This window comes from Leptodactylus fuscus, chromosome 2 (genome assembly GCF_031893055.1).
Source record: "Leptodactylus fuscus isolate aLepFus1 chromosome 2, aLepFus1.hap2, whole genome shotgun sequence".
In the NCBI taxonomy this organism is placed as follows: Eukaryota; Metazoa; Chordata; class Amphibia; order Anura; family Leptodactylidae; genus Leptodactylus; species Leptodactylus fuscus.
In genome coordinates this window covers 137381424-137402235 of record NC_134266.1, presented here as the reverse complement: position 1 = coordinate 137402235, position 20812 = coordinate 137381424, and the positions used below count along the sequence as shown (strand labels likewise).

The 20812-nt window shown below is 45.2% G+C and overlaps 2 protein-coding genes across 2 annotated transcripts in view; both read right to left on the bottom strand.

Moving 5' to 3' along the window:
- Positions 1-9122, bottom strand: part of NHSL3 (NHS like 3) — a 36303-nt gene extending 27181 nt beyond the window's left edge. The window contains exon 1 of the mRNA XM_075264674.1: positions 8721-9122. Within this exon, the coding sequence (XP_075120775.1) occupies positions 8721-8895 (175 nt within the window). The 5' untranslated portion in view covers positions 8896-9122. The remainder of the gene's footprint in view (positions 1-8720) is intronic.
- Positions 1-20812, bottom strand: part of ZBTB8A (zinc finger and BTB domain containing 8A) — a 140721-nt gene that overhangs the window by 9740 nt on the left and 110169 nt on the right. The gene's annotated exons all lie outside the window — the stretch shown is intronic.

Sequence of the window (20812 nt, the reverse complement as noted above, 5' to 3'; positions counted from 1 at the left end):
ATACTATATATTTTTGTATAGTGGAAATGCTTTGGGTGAACAAGCACAGAGATAACAGCACAAGAGACATTTCCAAGGATTATAATAAGTGGGCAAATGAGCAATGAGATTTACTTGCAGGGTATGTTCACACGTCCAGGTTGTTGAATGCAGTTTTTGAAGAATGGACTTGAGTGCATGGAGGGATACGCGAAAATGGCCAAAAATAGGACATGACCCATATTTTGATGGTCTGCGACAACGGACTGTCAAAATAATGGTCACTTGAATAGCTTTTATTCACAGACATTGAATTTAAGGCTGCCTCGTGACGTCCGTTAAAAAAAAAAAAAAAAAGTCACATGGCCATTATTCACTGTTGTGTGGAGCCAAAAACCCCAGCTACATAATGATATACAGATAAGTAGTCAGAAGCCACTTGACAGGTTTCCTTTAGGGTAAGTTCACACAGAGATTTTTGGTCAGGATTTTGAGGTTGTATCCACCTCAAAATCCTGACCAAAAAGATGGCTTTCAATTAAATCAATGGGAGCCACTCTGGGGTTTTTCCCAGAAGCCGGTTTGTTCCGGCTCCTGGAAAAGCAGCAAGATGCTCATTCTTCAGGCCGTTTCGCCTCGCGATTCGGCCTGAAGACACACCCTCCTCCGGACTAAGCCCATTCATTGGGCCTACTCCGGAGCGGAGTGCACGGCAGGATGTCGGTGCAGTGTACCGGCTTTCAATCACCGCTACCCGTTTTTTGGTCCGGAACCTGAGGCGGCCTGCGCCTCAGGTTTCGGACCAAAAAACCCCGTCTGAACTTACCCTTAGAGAGGTTGTCCAAGAATCTCACTTTGGGCTAGGGCTTCAAGGCAGCTTTGGCCATGGATCCAATCCTGCGGAGCAAATATTGCCATGTCGCCCTGCGCTTCCTTTACTAATGTAAGTAAATGGAGTCACATTACATTTTCGAGCGTTCTGCAATTTCTAGTCGCAAAAAGATCACACAGTGTTCGATGTAGCTTTCGCCTTATCAACTACTGACAGGATAGGTGATACATGTCTGATTGCTAGAGGTCACAGAATCAAGGTCCTTTGTCTCCTCGTATGAATAGAACAACATTGTAGATGTAGAGAGAAAGTCTACAGGATTGAAGATGTCAAGAACTATACTCATTTATCTTTGTCAACCCAACAGACATTGAATGGAGTAACAGTGCCATGCACAACCATCGCTCCATTCAAACAGGGGACATGGGACTCCTGATTTTAGTGTTCATATGTATCATGTATTGATTCTGCAACAATCCTATTAACATCTATGATTGTGAAGTATACTTCATCCATGTATCTACTTATTTACTACATGAAAGTCTGCTTTTTTTGGTTTATTCGTTTGCTGTTGGTGCTGTGTGGTGGTCTCCACTATTGTGGTGCATTGCTTAGCAGCAACTGGTCACATCAGTAGATGTTTTTAGCGCAGGACAGTAAATCTACTGTGAAGCAATAACTTACAATAACCATGATTATTGGAGTCCAGGTCTCTGGACACTGCAGGAAACATGGCCAAAATATGGACTGTATTTTCCAGATGGGAAAAGGTCTTATGCCGCTGACATAAGAGAACAACACTTTGGGTCGGCCAGCTTTGGAGCAATGGCCACTTTCTAGTGCACAGTTATACAGCCACTAGCACATTGCCATAACTTTCATAATATAATGTTCTCAAAAACTTGCTTTTACTCTCATTTTATCAGCCTAGGGCTGCATTCCTTAACCCATGGGGATGGTATGATGGACAGTTCCAAAGGCTTTCACTGGAATGTGTAAAAACATGCAGGATGAACAAGAACTTCATTTTCTACATCTTAGATGACACCTGCCTGTGCCATTGTTTTGCTATGTTAGAATAGAATGGGATTATACTAATAAATGCTTTGGTGAACTGCATTTTGTGATCACATGTATTGGGCACACCCAAGGTAATACACTCAAACTTTCACCGCTGTGTCATTGATAAACTGTATCTCAAGAGGAAGCAGACACTACCGATACTGCTGTATCCACGTAAAGACAGCCACACTCAACTTCAGTAGGTCATCTGATCGATAATGGGTTAGCTCCCATGAGTGATCCCACCATCAATATTAACAGCTATACAGCCCAGTCAGGAGAACGACTTAGTGGGGTTCGGCACAGGTTGGCTAATGATCGGCCATAAACAGCTGATCATGCCAGATCCTGATATTTTCCACTGTCTGCTAGCCAAAAATATCCAGCACAACTAAACTTATTTTGGCAGCCTAAAGTCTGCCATTCGTAGTTTTTTCATGGCCAACGAAAAACAGACATTTTCCCAATCTTTGCTGTTATCAGGGATCTCATTCCAATGTGGTATATAAAATGGAAGACATGAAATCTAGTGACTGAGCTCAGTTCCTGTCTCAAACATATGGGAGGGTCAGTGACTGTGGCCCCTAGAACCTTTAAGGGTAAGTTCACACAAGGTTTTTTGGTCAGGGTTTTGAGGCCATAATCGCCTCAAAACCCTGACCAAAAAGACGGCTCCCATTGAAATCAATGGGAGCCACTCAGGTCTTTTATCTGGGAGCCGTTTCTTCCGGCTCCCAGAAAAAAGAAGCGAGGTGCTCATTCTTCAGGCCGAGTCGCCTCGCAATTCGGCCTGAAGACACACCTTTCTCCGGATTAGGCCCAGATCCAGAGCTGGATGCCGATGCAGTGCAGCGGCTTTCAGTCGCGGCTACGCGGTTTTTGGATCGGAAAAAAACCCCGTGTGAAATTACCCTTACATGCATTGAATAAAGTCAGAATGCTTCTAAGTAATATTAACTAGAAAATAACGATGATCAGGAGATTTACCTAGGTGCTGACTCACACACTAGACAGGCAAATATAAAATTGTACCTAGTCCATTTAAATTAAAAATGTAAGACTTGGAATGCTTGTGGTTTACGCTAAGGATGGCACACTGTCAGATGGTTAAACCTTATTACGTCACAAATAATGGGGTTGTGTCTGTCATGTTTTCCTCTTCAAACCACAAACACAGCTGAGCTGGATAGTTAGGGATATGTTATACAGCAGCACATAGACTGAGCCAATACATGCCCTTGACCTCTGCACATAGTGTCACCTGTATTTGGCAGGGTCACATTATAATGGCAGATCATAGAGCCTGATAAGAAGGAATTCCTGAGCTGTGAGTCACAAGAGTCCTGAAGGAAGAGTTCTGGTTACAAGTTAAAATGGACAACTATTTCTATACAAGTAGTAGGTTACTTATTCAGTACCTCGTGTTTTTTCACTAGAGCAGAGGAACTGCTACTACACCATGGGGATAGGAGATGGTTAGGTGGATACACTTTGGAAAACTTCCTAAGGCCAGGTTCAAACGGAAGTTTTTTGGACTGGATTTTGACACAGAGACTGCCTCAGAATCCAGTCCAAAAAAAGGGCTATCCACGACTGTACGCTGGTGCAGTGCATACAGTGCACCGGCATCCAGTCGTGGCATTCCACTCCGGATTAGGCCCAAATGAATGGGCCTAGTCAGGAGGGTGTGTCGCGCAGCGGACGTCCGCGGCTGAACCAGCTGTGGAATCTGCTTCAAGAAAGGGCATGTCGCTTCTTTATTCCCGCTCGCGGAAAAAGGAAACCCATTGAATTCAATGGGAGGCGTTTTTTTTTAGCCGGATTTTGACGCGGATTCAGCGGCAAAATCCGGACCAAAAAACCCCGTGTGAACCCGGCCTAAGGCTAAGGCCCCAAGTAGCGAATTGCAGCTTATAAACGCTGCAGAAAAGGCTGTATGTTTTATTGCGTTTTTGCTGTATTTTTTCTTCCTCTATTCAATATATAGGTAATAGCTTGTGACTCCAAAGCTCAAATTAACATGCTGCAGTGTTCAAAAACATACCTGTTTTTGAAAAAAAAAACAATGATTTTCTGCAGCTCTTTTTTTTCTGTAAAATGTGAATGAGAGTAATGAAATTTTATTGACTTTGCTGGTACTCTAAAATGCAGCGTTATTTGTAGAGTTTTTTGCTGCATTTCCGCAGCAGCCAAAAACGTTAAGTTTCTATAATGTGGATCCTTAACCTTAGGGCGTATTCACATGGTGCAGCTATCTAATGTGGATATGATATCATTACAGTGCATTCAGTCAGCTTGGGACACAAGCTGATGCTGTTTTTTATTTTATAGGTGAAACGTGTGAATGTGTTTTTCCTTCATGCTGTTTTTTCAATGCGGTTTTCACCATAACACAACCAGTCTGAATGCACCCTAACAATATCAATCCACTTTAGATCCAAGTGTAATGCAAAGGGTGATGGAGATTATAGCCGCTGCTTAGGAGCAATTTTTCACAATGGTTACTGACCTGAACAATAGATTACAAATGATGAATTATTTATCAATTGTGCATTTTTTTTCATCTTGCCAATATGCGTGCCTGACTTGTGTAAAATTCACCACAGATTTATGGTTCTAATTCTATCTGACATGACACCCATGTACTGAAGTGCTCTTTTACACTTTTTTGCGCCTTTTTAAAATGGTCCAATTAATAAATACAGCGAGGAACCACACTCAGTTTAGGTTGCTCTCACTTTTACCTGCAAAATATAAAAGTGGCATAGGCATCAAAACATCTGGAAAAGAAAGGTTCACATATGTGTTCGGTATGAGGACCCCACAAACAAAAACCTATACGCAATAAAAAGCAGTTAGCTAAGAAATCACACGGACCCCATAGACTATAATGGGGTCCGTGTGGTTTCCACACGAAACATGCAGATAGAAAAGTGCTGCTTGCCAAATGCAGATGTGAACCGGGCCTAAGGTGGGAAATAAAAGGAAAATAGCTGCAAACACCTCCAAAACAGGGCGCCAACAAATAACTCATTGCCTGTTTGTGACCATTAAAGCATCCTTTTTATGGGTATGCAAATCATCATGTAAGTGCACTGGGGGTGCGGGCTTCAATTGCTGGAATTGCCTACAAACAGCGACTCTCCTCGAAAATCACAGTACCTTGTGTCACTACTGTCTGTATTCTGATGGACTTGCAGGCTTATTTCCATACTTGTAAACGATGAAAATCTCTGCATTACTTTAGCAGTATGTGGCCACAAAGTTATAGGCTAAGGCCCCATGCTGCGGAAACGCAGCATTTTTTGTTGCAGGGTTTGCTGAGGTTTTTTTGAGTCAAAGCCAGGAGTGGATTGAGAACAAGGGAGAAGTATAAGCACTTCCTATATATTTCCTACTCCTTTTGTAGTCATTCTAGGCTTTGGCTCAAAAAAATTAAACATGGGGCCTCAGCCTTAAAGTGTAGCAATACTTATTACCCTAGCCTAGACATTAGCAAGGGCGAAATCCACTGTGAATGAAAATCCACAATAAAAACCAGACACGCTATGCATTGAAAATCTGCAAGGTATGTTCCATGCAGAGACCGCCCAGATTTTTTTCTGCAGTGTGTGCATAAGTTTTGTTAAAAGTTTATCCGCTATGCCGCTACTGTAATGCATTGCAGACTTTCTGCCTCCAAATCCAGACAGTTCACAATATGAAGCTACCGTTCTAGTAAATATAATATATATTCTTATAGCGAAGTGTCCATGGTGGTGGTTCTAATATGCTTCGACTAGCAGAACATGTCACTAGCTGCAGTTTAGTTTCTCCCTACCCCAAGATAGATTTCACTGAACTCTGTACACATTCCATATCACTGATCTGGATCAATAACTGCCATGTTCACAGTAACTTTCCACTTGGTGTATACGTACAGTAGCAGTGTTTCCACAGTAACACTTGCAAATCTAGTAAAACCATGTACTAATATAGATATCTTATATGTAACATCTCTTTACATTTTGAGGCTACACATTAAACATTCTACCTGGCGCCTCCAAATACTACACATAACTCTATGTACAGTGCCTATAACACAATAACAATACCTCGGAGCAGATGCTGACTGTTGCTAACCCCACCCAAGCCAACATATTGTGCTCAGTTTGGCATGTCACACCATAATTATACAATCCCTGTACACACAATGGGAAATGAAAAACATGTTGTATCGAGTTAAATGAAGATGGCTGGAATAACTCCTGCAAACAAACGTCCAGCTGTACGGATACAGAACACACCACTGCACTGTGACCTGTGATATCACACACATACACCCAGCATGTGGAACACAGCTCCGGGAAAATGGGTGTGTAACACATCCAGGAAGGAAAGTGCCTGTGTGCGGTATGAGGGAGAATTTCTGGAAAATCCCATACATGTTTCAGGACTGACAGGGCTGCCATATACATAAGTTTACATGTTAAGTATGTCCTCTTCACAGTTACTAGATCATTGTGTTGACAGGAGAGTTGTGTATGAATATCACTAAACTTCTATGAGCAATTGACTATAAGCAGATGCTGAACAATTACCAGAGACACATAATGACCAGTGTGCAGTACAGATTATGGATAACACAAGCTCCATGTCTGTGCTATGTACTTAGGCTAGCCAGAAGCGTCAAATAATGTGGCTAATGAAGAACAAATGTACTGAGTCAGCACAAAAAGGCAAGTGAATGGCCGAATTCAGGTGATCGTGCCGTACATTTATATGTTAGGATGACCAAAAATCTCTAGCACACTGGAAGACAAAAGTCTGCCGCCATCTGTCACAAATCATTTCATCGTGGCTAAAGTAGGTAAAATCTGCCATTTCATCCATTTAAAGTAGAAGGTCCTGTAAAGTCTGGGAATCCAGACCATAAAATTCAGTCAGTACATTGGACAGATTTTGAAGTTTGAGCCCAGTCTGGAGGATACTAAGAGTCCATGCCTTCCACAGCTTCACTGCCCCATACTGCAAATAGCACACAGTACAGCCATGAAGAGACAGGATCACATCACTATGATGTAAGGAATCAGTCTGCTAACTGGATTTGGGCAAAGAAGTCCATCCAATGTGCAGACTGGATTTTCTGTAATGGATTCCAACTATATATGTAATGGCTCTATAGGAATAACAAATAAACTAGCTTCTGTTAAGGTGTCCGTCATTTTGCTCCACAAGATGGTGCAGCATGTTGCACTATTTTGTGAGAGATTTGTGCATGAATATGTGGCTGAAGCTCATAATGAAACCTGTCGCAGATGTGACCATAGCCTAACTACAAACTTTCTGTTCCCAACTCTCATAAAGCTAGGTGTCAACTCTTAAAGGACCCGAAACTGGGGGCCATACTGCTACTATTTGCCTGAGCCTGAACATATATGTAAGAAATATTTTTACAAACTCCCAGAAGAGGACATCTCAGTGACTGATCTTTACTGATAACATTTCATTTTGGGGAAAAACGGTGTTTATATCGGTAATAGAAGAATGTACAAGCAGCAATATGAGAGCGCGTAACATGTTGTGGCTCAACCAGCACAGATGTATAAAACAGCATGCGAATTAACGAGTACAAGCCTGAACGTGGGCCTATATAGCCTTAGGTGGCCTAACATACTTCTCAGTAACATGAGTCTCTTATATCATGTTAATATGGTACATACATTGAGCAAGAGGAGTGGGGTTTGGAAGTCGCCTATGTCCTGGCTTGTGATAATTTGAAAATACATACTTTAACTCTCAAAGGTTTTTTAAAAAAAATAAAATAAATAAAATTCAGGGAGCTTTATAATAGACAGGGGCTAGTAATAAGTAAGTCACAATGATATCCGTCAACAGCACTTTAATGTCACATGATAGTGTTGTCCAATGGCTTTAGGCTGCAACAACAGTTCTTTAGCTGTGTCATTGGAGTTCTGGGTCGGTGAACTGTACTCCAATGTCATATGATGCAGATGACAGCAGTGACAATGACAGGCCTGGCATCTTAGTCATTCACACCAGTTTTCTCTTGGAGTGATCATACCAAGATTGTAACAGCAAACAAGACAAGTATCAGGGCTATCGATCAGGACCCCATGGGTGCATATAAGTGGCAGATGTCCTGGCATCATTGTATGGAGTGTGGTACACGGGAACGCTCTGTATTCCACTGCTAGTAAGAGAATGGCTATTTAGGAAAAAGTGAGAAATCAGTACTTATCTGAAGCAATGTCCAGCTCCTGAGACTCTTCTTCTAGTTACACAATCACAGATTCTTATCTGCACAGTCACTGATACAAGACTGCCGGACACAGACATTTTCTTGCCACCTGGCAACTTCCATACATACCAAGTTTTTATGTAACTAATGTCAAGTCCAAAGACTGGTCACTGCTGACAGTGCGTAGCTGAATTATGTGTATATATATATATATATATATATATATATATATATATATATTATACAAGGTATCATCAAACCATACACCAGACACATTAGATATCCTGCTCACTCCCCATGTACCCGTCACTTGTATCCACACTGCTGGCAGGCCTGGCACTCTTGCAGGGGTACAGGCTGTGAGGCCTGGCACTCTCCATGCTTTACACAGGATTCAGTTGCATCCTGTCAACATCCTGAAAAGTTCTAGCCATACATATAGGGAGTAGAGGACAAGTTACAACACAGGATCCTGCCCAGGTTTTCTTGGCACATAGTACAGATCATGACAGGAGCAGAATATCACAGAACTGGGCATTAATAAGATCCATATGGAAGCAATACATGAATAGCTGTGCCCATCACCCTTCCAGCCAACTCTCTCACCTTTGCCCTCCTGCTGCTTGACCTCTGACTTTTTTTTCTTGCGCCCCCGTAGCCAGCTCAGTGCCCGCCGCAAGGTGCCCGGTTTATGCTTCTTCTTCTTGGGCTCTGAAGCGGCCGCATCTGGCCCCGGGAGCGCAGGGTCGTGGTCAGGGATGAGGGCTGTTTGGGTAGACATGGTTCACAAGGTGGGGGGCATGATGCCACCAAAGATGCCAAGCTGCTTCATCTGGTGTACAATTTAGAGGCGGGCGGGCGGCTCCCCTCAGGACTAGGTGTGTTCTGTACTCCACGTGCCCGGGCAGCGGTGTAATCCCCGCGGAATGGCTGCACCGGGCTCCTGATGCCCCCCCTGTGTCCCGGGCTGTCTGACTTGTGTCTCCCCGCTGCCTCTCTGCGGGCTCCTCCTCCCTGGGCTTCCGCATTCCAGCCCCGGAGGCGGAGCCCGGCACACCTGGGACACCGGGGACACCGAGCCTGGGACAGCAGGCCCCATCCACCCACAGCGCAGTCCGGAGTGCAGGACTACAAGGCGCGCTATGAGCGGGAGCGCTCAGCTATTCTCCTATGGTGACGAGAGCTCCCCTCATACTGCGACAGGTGCCCGCTTATATCGTGCAGTAACTATAGTGACAAGATGAGAGCGGGCACACACGTAGCCCCATTGTAGACGGATCTGTACATCACATGTATTGTACAGGACGGTAACTTGTCCGTGCACTCATGTGTATACAAGAATAGGCAGTGCAGCCAGACTAGGGCAGCGGCTAATTAACCCATTGTGCCACGCTCCTCCCTCAGTAAACACGAGCCGTTGTCATAACATTGGGCTAGAACTAAAATCGCTTCTAGCTAAATGAGAGCAGCCTGAGAGAGAATAGCGCTATTGTGAGGCGCGGAGAGGGTGCTCACATACCGGAGATGCTGCACAAGGCTACACAGGGCCAGGTCACTGCGATATACTCTGATACCTGCTGTACACGGCTGGGCACTCAGATATACACTAGTATACACACTGTATACGGCCTGGGCACTCAGATATACACTGATACCTGCTGTACACGGCTGGGCACTCAGATATACACGAGTATACACATTGTATACGGCCTGGGCACTCAGATATACACTAGTATACACACTGTATACGGCCTGGGCACTCAGATATACACTGATACCTGCTGTACACGCCTGGGCACTCAGATATACACTAGTATACACACTGTATACGGCCTGGGCACTCAGATATACACTGATACCTGCTGTACACGGCTGGGCACTCAGATATACACGAGTATACACATTGTATACGGCCTGGGCACTGAGATATACACTAGTATACACAATGTATACCGCCTGGGCACTGAGATCTACACTAGTATACACACTGTATACGGCCTGGGCACTGAGATATACACTAGTATACACACTGTATACGGCCTGGGCACTCAGATATACACTAGTATACACACTGTATACGGCCTGGGCACTGAGATCTACACTAGTATACACACTGTATACGGCCTGGGCACTGAGATATACACTAGTATACACACTGTATACGGCCTGGGCACTCAGATATACACTGATACCTGCTGTACACGGCTGGGTACTGAGATATACACTAGTATACACACTGTATACGGCCTGGGCACTGAGATATACACTAGTATACACAATGTATACCGCCTGGGCACTGAGATATACACTGATACCTGCTGTACACGCCTGGGCACTGAGATATACACTAGTATACACACTGTATACGGCCTGGGCACTGAGATCTACACTAGTATACACACTGTATACCGCCTGGGCACTGAGATATACACTAGTATACACACTGTATACGGCCTGGGCACTGAGATATACACCAATATCTGCTGTACACGGCTGGGTACTGAGATATACACTAGTATACACACTGTATACGGCCTGGGCACTGAGATATACACTAGTATACACACTGTATACGGCCTGGGCACTGAGATATACACCGATATCTGCTGTACACGGCCTGGGCACTGAGATATACACTGATTTTTGCTGTACACGGCCTGGTACTGAGATATACTCTGATATATACACTGTACACAGCCTGGTACTGCGATATACTCTGATATATACACTGTACACACCTGGGCACTGAGATATACACTGATATCTGCTGTACACGGCCTAGGCACTGAGATATACACTGATATCTGCTTACACGGCCTGGTACTGAGATATACTCTGATATATACACTGTACACGCCTGGGCACTGAGATATACACTGATATCTGCTGTACACGGCCTGGGCACTGAGATATACTCTGATATATACACTGTACACGCCTGGGCACTGAGATATACACTGATATCTGCTGTACACGGCCTAGGCACTGAGATATACACTGATATCTGCTTTACACGGCCTGGTACTGAGATATACACTGATATATACACTGTACACGGCCTGGGCACTGAAATATACACTGATAACCACTGTACATGGCCTGGTACTGAGGTATACACTGGTATACACACTGTACATGTGAAGATAAAATGTTGAGGTCCGCAATGCCTTGGTCCAGTTAAAATTTAGCTTTTAATAAATCTTCTTAAAAATCCATAACCATATACGTGATATAACAGAAGAAAAAGTGACAGACAACAAATAAAAAACGCCGACATTAACATACATTAACAAACACTGTACATGGCCTGGGCACTGAGATGTACACTGATACCTGCTGTATATGGCCTGAGCACTGATATATACACTGATATACACACCGTACATGGCCTGGCACTGAGATATACACTGATACCTGCTGTATACGGCCTGGCAATGAAATATACACTGATACCTGCTGTACACAGCCTGGCACTGAGATATACACTGAAATTCTTACTGTACACAGCCTGGGCACTGAGTTATATACTAATAACCACTGTACAGGACCTAGGCATTGAGCTATACACTGATAACCACTGTACACGACCTGGGTACTGAGCTATACACTGATATACACACCGTGCACTTATGCAGCATGGAGATATTCAATGATAAACCACTGTACACGGCGTGGGCGCTGATATATATATACTGATAAACACTGTACATAGCCTAGGCACTAAGATATATACTGATAACCTTTGTACACGGCCTGGGCACTGAGATACCCGAAATTTCTGAGGTTCGCTACTCACTACCTATTACTGTGGGGTCTCTTCAGACCCCCAGAGTACAATAAGCAGAGGCCCAGGGAAGGTGATTAAACATAAAAAACAATGTTAGGGTACGTTGACATGTATAAGCCTGGGTTCCCACCAGTGCTTGGTTTCCATTTGGGGATTCTATCCCCAAATCCAATTGAAAAATGTGGAGAGAAAAGTACTGTATGCAGGACTTTTTTCTCCACATTTTTCAGGTGGAAACAAGACAGACCCCATTATAATCTATGGAGTCCACAGGCAGCCTCTTTGTAAGCGGATTGGATTTCAGTATTTTGGGTCCCCAAGCAGACCCGAAGGATGGAAACCCGAGCGCAAGTGTGAACCTAGAGTCAGTGGCAACAGTGCCAGTTTTTTGGCCCTTAGTCATTACAACTAAAGTGGCATTATACTGTGCAGGCTTACCAACGTGGCATTATACTGTGCAGGAGGCACTAACGTGACATTATACTGTACAGGAGTGACTAGCATGGCATTATACTGTGTGTGTGTGTGGGGGGGGGCTGGAGGCATTAACAGACAACTAATGTGGCATTATACTGAGCAGGGACAATAACGTGCTATTACACTGTCCGGGGAGACAACTAACGTGGGATTATACTGTCCAGGGTGCAATAACTTGGCATTATACTGTGGGGGCATTAAGATGCATTATACTGTGCCCTTAGTGCCTCAACACAGTATAATGTCCCATTAGTGTACCTCCTTAGTATCCCCCCACCCACAGTATAATTCCTCTTTAGTGCCCCTCATATATATTTTACAATATGTCCCCAAGTCCTCATCCCTTACACTAAATGGCAGCAGGGATCAGCAATAGTCCCAGCTACCTGCACAAGAGCTCACATGTGTGAAGGCAGTAGGGATGAATAACGATAGTACAGAGGATCTGGGTTTGTCGAGGGGTCCAGACAGCAGGTACCCCCCTGCTGCGCAAAATGCCAGGTGCTGCTGCATCCATCTTTAGGCAGCACCTGACGTGCATCCAGCGCTGAAGAGATTTTAAAGGGGTTGTCCCATCACAAGGATCCTATCTATACTGCTTGATAATGTGGATGTAAGACTTTTCCTAAATACACTGCTTCAGCAAAACTGCTTTGTTTGTCCACTATTTACTTTATTCATTTTTTTGGGACACATCCCTTGACTTATCTGGTCATAAGTCAAGTGATGTATCTGCTGCTCTGAGGGGGAGAGGGAGGAGGGGCTAAGTGCACAGGAGCGAGCCTGGAGAGGGGGGGTAGTTTACCCTTTGGGGGGAAGGGGCCGCCAATACAGACCCGGCATACGCTGTAGAGAGGCGGATGCCGGGGACGGTTAGATGCCAGAAACATCGCTATGCTTCTGCCCTGCATGAAGCCAGCAACGGCAGGAGCGATGCTGCTATTCCGGGGGGGGGGGGCGGAGGAGCGTAATAACAGCATCGCTTCTGCTGCTGCTGGCTTCATGCAGGGCAGGAGCGTAGCGATGTTGCTGGCATCTGTGCTGGCGTCTGTGCATCTGTGCCAGCGTCTACACTCCCCGGCATCCGCCTCTCTATTACAGCAGATGCCGGGTCTGTATTCACATATGCAATGCCAAGCGGCGAGATGCCACTGGCCCTGCGTGCACGCTCATAGACCAGTCTAGCCTTCACAATGCGAATACAGACCCGGCATCCGCTGTAATAGAGAGGGGTGGATGCCGGGTCTCTATTCGCATTGTGAAGGCTAGACTGGTCTATGAGCAGGCACGCAGGGCCAGCATATGTGACCCTGCCCACCAATGACGCAACAAAGCCGGAAGACAGAAGATTTTTCAGCAACGAAGACTGGTGAGTATGCGACGTGGGAATACCCCTTTAAGGGAGTCGGATGGAAAAATATTGCAGGTAGCGTTTTTCCATCTGGCTGAGGAACAGATCTGGCACCATACTGTGTCAGAACTGATAGCTCTTGTGCCAGAACTGAACTCATAGAGAACTTTGGGATCTGTATTGACATCAGTTTCTCTCCGTCTCCAGTGCGCCACGCCAGAGGGAACCTGATAAATGCACCATTACTCACCTTCTCTGGACTCAAGCGCAACTCCCTTTTTTCTTCGGTGCTACTGCCTGCCGTCAGCGACCGGTGATTGGCTCTCAGGGTCATATTGGCATCATTATGGGTTATGACACCAACATGACCCCTGAGCCTTATCAGCAGTCTCTGACGTCAGACAGAAGCGCTGAAGTACACAGGTCTCTCTGGAGCGCAGGAGAAGTGAGTAGCATAGTTATTTTATGTTTGGTCACCTTTCTGGCCCTCCACTTATGGGCGAGTGCTGCCCCCTCAGGGACTCAGGCTGCCGCACCAGAGAAATATGCCTCATATGCCACTCTTGGCACATTTGTCGGGGGTTATCAACTTCTGATCTAGACTCTTCTGTCTCTGGGCAGAATTTTCCTATAGCAACGTTGATTGGCCGTTGAAATCCACTGGTTGGAAGACTAAAGTTGAATAGAAGGTGATCCGTGGTCAAACAGTGGCTGAAGAGCTTTAACTCGTGTCCAGCTCTTAGGACTTTTGTCTATGTAAGTTGCAATGTTTATTAGTGCTAGTGCTGGGTGGACTAAGTCTAGTCAGTGATCAATTCAGCTAATTTTATTTCTTTGTCTGAAATTATTAATAATTTAAGCTATATTAGTCTACTGTTTCATTTATTGAAGTTTTGATTATTTATTAACCATTTTATGATACCTTTAATAAATATCAGGACCTTATTTAGTCCATTAAACTTGTTGGTTTTTATTTATTAGAGTTCCTCAGGATTTTGACAGGTTGGGCCTGTGACACCATGTGTATTGGGACCACCAACTTTGCTTAACAAATGACAAGGTTAAGAAAAGTCCGGCAGTTTGATTTCAACATGTTCAATCCTTTGCTTGCACAGGAGAGAAGCCATGGCCAGAGGAGTCCCACAGTAGCTTATTCCTCCTTGCCATTACAATAAACATACATGCTTAACATCCTTCCGTTAAGAGAAGTTACTGACTGAAGGATAGTTATTCCATCACAGTCAGTGCGTTGTGCACTTAGTGTATACCCAAACTGGTTTGACTTTTTACCACTTCTAAGAATGTTTTCTACGCAAACTCCCTGGTATTCACACATTAACCATTGTACAGGGAAATACACTCACCGGCCACTTTATTAGGTACACCTGTCCAACTGCTCGTTAACACTTAATTTCTAATCAGCCAATCACATGGTGGCAACTCAGTGCATTTAGGCATGTAGACATGGTCAAGACAATCTCCTGCAGTTCAAACCGAGCATCAGTATGGGGAAGAAAGGTGATTTGAGTGCCTTTGAACGTGGCATGGTTGTTGGTGCCAGAAGGGCTGGTCTGAGTATTTCAGAAACTGCTGATCTACTGGGATTTTCACGCACAACCATCTCTAGGGTTTACAGAGAATGGTCCGAAAAAGAAAAAACATCCAGTGAGCGGCAGTTCTGTGGGCGGAAATGCGTTGTTGATGCCGGAGGTCAGAGGAGAATGGCCAGACTGGTTCGAGCTGATAGAAAGGCAACAGTGACTCAAATAGCCACCCGTTACAACCAAGGTAGCCAGAAGAGCATCTCTGAACGCACAGTACGTCGAACTTTGAGGCAGATGGGCTACAGCAGCAGAAGACCACACCGGGTGCCACTCCTTTCAGCTAAGAACAGGAAACTGAGGCTACAATTTGCACAAGCTCATCGAAATTGGACAATTGAAGATTGGAAAAACGTTGCCTGGTCTGATGAGTCTCGATTTCTGCTGCGACATTCGGATGGTAGGGTCAGAATTCGGCGTCAACAACACGAAAGCATGGATCCATCCTGCCTTGTATCAACTGTTCAGGCTGGTGGTGGTGGTGTCATGGTGTGGGGAATATTTTCTTGGCACTCTTTGGGCCCCTTGGTACCAATTGAGCATCGTTGCAACGCCAAAGCCTACCTGAGTATTGTTGCTGACCATGTCCATCCCTTTATGAACACAATGTACCCAACATCTGATGGCTACTTTCAGCAGGATAATGCGCCATGTCATAAAGCTGGAATCATCTCAGACTGGTTTCTTGAACATGACAATGAGTTCACTGTACTCCAATGGCCTCCACAGTCACCAGATCTCAATCCAATAGAGCATCTTTGGGATGTGGTGGAACGGGAGATTCGCATCATGGATGTGCAGCCGACAAATCTGCGGCAACTGTGTGATGCCATCATGTCAATATGGACCAAAATCTCAGAGGAATGCTTCCAGCACCTTGTTGAATCTATGCCACGAAGAATTGAGGCAGTTCTGAAGGCAAAAGGGGGTCCAACCCGTTACTAGCATGCTGTACCTAATAAAGTGGCCGGTGAGTGTATACTTCAATGCATCAAGTCTGCCAAGTCTTTACTTCCTGAAGTGATCCCAATCTTGATAGCACTTGGCCCTGCAGGCCAAGAGATGCCAGTGCAAAGAACCTAGGGTCAGAGAAGAGAATGGTCAGTCCAAGCAGATGGTCGAGGCAGGTGGACGATAATCTCTAGTCTGATACATTCCAAGGGTCCGGACAGGAATCACAGACAGGAGTGTGGTCAGGAACAAGCCAAGGGTCAAAACAGGTCAGGTCAAAGGAAATAAGTACACATTACAGCAAGTCCAGCACACTACAAATTTGCTCAGACAGGTTATGGCACGTGGAGATAACATTTAAACCTTCAGACAGACAGGGACAGCCTGGGGAAGAATAACAGATGTGCACAATGGGAAGTTCACAAGCATAGCAGTATGGAGGAGCATAGACTGTTTGGAAAGTAGTAGATGTAACTAGGCAATAGTGCCTGCAGGGAGTAATAGTACAGTCCATAGGCGCTGCATGTACAAAAATCAGCAAAGTCTTATCCATACACTATGAAAACAATCCGCAGCAAACATTAACTTTTGATGCAGATTTTATAAATCCACAGGTTATCAATTTATGGTGCGGACCTTCACTGTGGATGTCACCCTTAGGGTGAATTCACACTGAGTAAACGCTAGCTTATTCTGAACGTAAAACACGTTCAGAATAAGCGGCGTCTAAAGCAGCTCCATTCATTTCTATGGGATCGGGGATACGAGCGCTCCCCATAGAAATTAATGGGCTGCTTCTTTCACTCCGTGCAGTCCCACTGAAGTGAATGGGGAGTGCCGGCGTGTACGCTCCGGCATGAGCAGAGCTTGCCGTATACGCCGGCACTCCCCATTCACTTCAATGGGACTGCACGGAGTGAAAGAAGCAGCCCATTCATTTCTATGGGGAGCGCTCGTATCCCCGCTCCCATAGAAATGAATGGAGCTGCTTTAGACGCCGCTTATTCTGAACGTGTTTTACGTTCAGAATAAGCTAGCGTTTACTCAGTGTGAATGCACCCTTAGGGAATAATTACATAGATGCCTTCCTAGATTATGATGGATTGGGTTTTATGTATGGCTTTTGCTCAGTATCTGAGTAGGCATCATAGCCAACATGACTCTGTTGTCTTACACAGCAAGGACCTAGCAGCAGTGCCCATGATTAGAAATGTCTCTGATCACAGGCGTTTAACCACTCAGGTGCCATGATCCTCTGTAAATGGTTACTTGGGGATATTGTGGCATGACCGGTAGGAGCAGTGTCAATTGGGATTTCTAAGGCCCACCTGTGGAAATGATTCTGGGGCCCACTCTAATGCTACTGGTATACAAGCTATAAAACAAAGTCATACCATTTTCCTAGCCCCATCAGATTTATTATCATTTGCTTCAGTTTTCTGCTCACCCACCATACTATGTTCACCGCTGCACTACCTAAACCCACTGCTATACTTAGTATGGCAAGCAAGCAGTGTGACTCCTGGAACATTACTGGTAGTTATGCTATCCCGTAAATGCTGATCTGGGGGACCAGTGAAGTGACCACTCTATGGAGGGAACCAGTGAAAGGACCACTGTATTGGGGGACCAGTGCATACAATGATAGCTTTATTTTTCACCTCCCATTCATTTGCATAGACTTTGCAAGGTGGAATCTGCGTGAAGATACATCATGACACTTCCTCTTTCCACTAGCTGAATAGTCAATAGAGGAAATAATCTGCTGCTGACTGACACTGAAACGAATGGGAGAGTTGGGAGGCTTTTTTGATGTGGATCTTGATGCAGATTCCCATCTTGCAAAAACTCAGTGTGAACATACCTTAACAGTAGTGGAACAACATAGATTATAAAGAAAAGATGCTGCAGAATTGATACATTAAGTGAAATTAAAGTATCCAAGAAAATGTAAAATAAATAAGAGGTGAAATGTGTCTGTTCTTCACATTTTTCATCCTACTAATATAATAAATGTGAAAGTTTGCGTGTTTGGATGTTTGTTCCACTATCACAGCCAAACGCCTGTACGGATTTGGCTGAGATTTCGCACATACCAAGATATTTGCCCGTAAAGAAGGATAGGCCACCTCCCGAGCCGCGCACTCTCCCGACAGCCCCGCCGGGACTGGCGAAACACTGCTCCATCTCCGCTGTATGGCCTCTGATGGCATCCTCGCTGGTCTGTCCGCGGCGCTCCCATTGGTGCACGCCAGGCTCTGGGCGGGCCTGTGGAGAAGCGGCGTGGCCCGATACGTCCAAGGCAGTGTGTGGGTGGGCCGCTCTCCAGCCCGGCCAGCATGACCCCTATATGTAGCTCCGGAGCGCCTGTGAGCAATTTATGCTCTCCACGGCGAAACCGTTTTTTTTTTAAACCGGACACAGAGTTGGACATGCAGTACTCTGTGTCCGGTTTAAAAAAAAAAGGTTTTGGCGTGGAGAGCATAAAACGCTCACGGCCGGACTCGGCATGACAGATTTCCGTTTTCTGCATGCAGAAGACAGAAACCTGATAACGGAGTCCAGACGCTGGTGTGAACCCAGCGTCACCTGTACATTATATGCCCCCACATTGTAATGTTTCCCTCCAACTGCCCCACAGTATTAAGTCCCTCTCCTGGTGCCCCAGTTTAAACATGAAAGTGGAGCAGCTGGAGGGGGACATTAGCAATGGGGGTAGTTGGAGGGGGGAATAAATAAATGGCAGATGAAGTGGGACATTAAACGGTAAGCAACTAGAGGGGGACATTAAACCATAGGGGTAGCTGGAGGGGGACAATAAACTGGGGGCAACTAGAGGCATACAGGTCCCCCTCCAGCTCCTCCCACAGTTTAATACTCCCCTCCAGTTGTCCCCAGTTTAATGTCCCCCAGTTTAAGTGCCCCCTTCATCTGCTCCATTTCATGTCCCCTCCTCCATCTCTGCCCCCGGTTTCCTCTTCCCCCTCCATTTCTCCCTCAGTTTCATATCCCCTTTCATCTGCCCCCAGTTTCATGTCCCCCCTCCCTCTCTGCCCCCAATATAATGAGACACAGATAGATAGACAGACAGACAGACACACACACACACACACTCTCTCTCTCTCCATCCTGCATCTCACATCCACCCTTCCCCCTCCCTTCTCAGTACCTTACACGGATCTCTTCCTCTCTTCACTGCACGGGACAATGACATGCCCACCTAGTCACGTGACCGCGTGATGTCACACAAGATCCTTGAACCATAGTCGAGCGTTCCTCCGATCACCGCAGCCTCTTACCTGTTATAAGAGCAGGCGGTGATCGGAGGAATGATCAGTAAATCATTAAAGGGACATAGCGGGACATGTAGGGAGCTGCGCAGGACTGCGGGACAGGGGTAGGAAAGCGTGAGTGTCCCGTGGAAATCGGGATGATTGTGAGGTATGCTCTCTGGTCATTATTACGTTGGTGAAGATTATTGTTGTGTTGCCAGGGCAGTGCTAGAACCTGTGACATGGGCATGGTAGTGGCATTTTGTTTTGCATTTAGACTTTATTTTATTTTTTGCTGATTTCTCCTTCAACAAGAACTAATACCTTATCCGCACTTACAGGAGGAATGCAGTCTCCTATGCTACACTACAGAGCTGATCTGGGTCCTTTAGAACCAGCCACTCATGCAGGTCCAAGCCCCAGTGGCCATGTGACTGTGGGATATAAAGTATAGTCACTATATAACAGCTCCCATAGCTGTGTAACCAGCACTCATTGAATGCTGTGTACATAGCGATTGGGAATCCTTGCCTATAGGAGGTCTTGCTGTAGTAATAGCTGGCTTCTCACTTTGACAACTGCACAAATTTGTGCATCTGCAAGGCCATACATTGGGCGTATATAGTCCATGGGCAGACCAGAAGCAGTTAAAGAATTGTTCCACATGTTCATGAAATGTACAACCCATGTAAACACTCAGAAATACATAACTACATGTCCCATTTGTCACAAGCTCAAGGACATCATGACAATAGGAATGTGAAGCCATTAGTGCATGGCATAATGCTGTTTAACCTACAGAAAAGAGAATGTCTCATTTTTTTCAACGTCTGCCATATCTGAAATCTGATCTTACAACTATCGAGAAAGATAGTAAAATAATTGCCCCATTATACAAATTGCTGCAAACATGGCTTGTTAGGGCTGTTCCACTCTGAACACAAAGGTCACTTTCGATGCCTATAACTACCAAATCCTGAATGTCCTTTAGAAGCCATAAAGTGGCACAGGTATGGGGGCTACTATATGAAAGGTGGAAACTGTTAAACATAAGGGTGGCTATTGTGAGGGGGAAGTATAATAAATAAGGGGGCTATTATAAAGCGGAATTACTGTATACAGGGGTTGTGTCGCTCCACCTCCTCCATATGCTCCTATTTTCACAGGTAGTTACTTGTGCCGTGGGGGCTAGTTTTACTATATTCTGCCAGTGCCCATAGCACAAGTAACTATCTGTGAAAACTAGAGAGGAAGGAGGC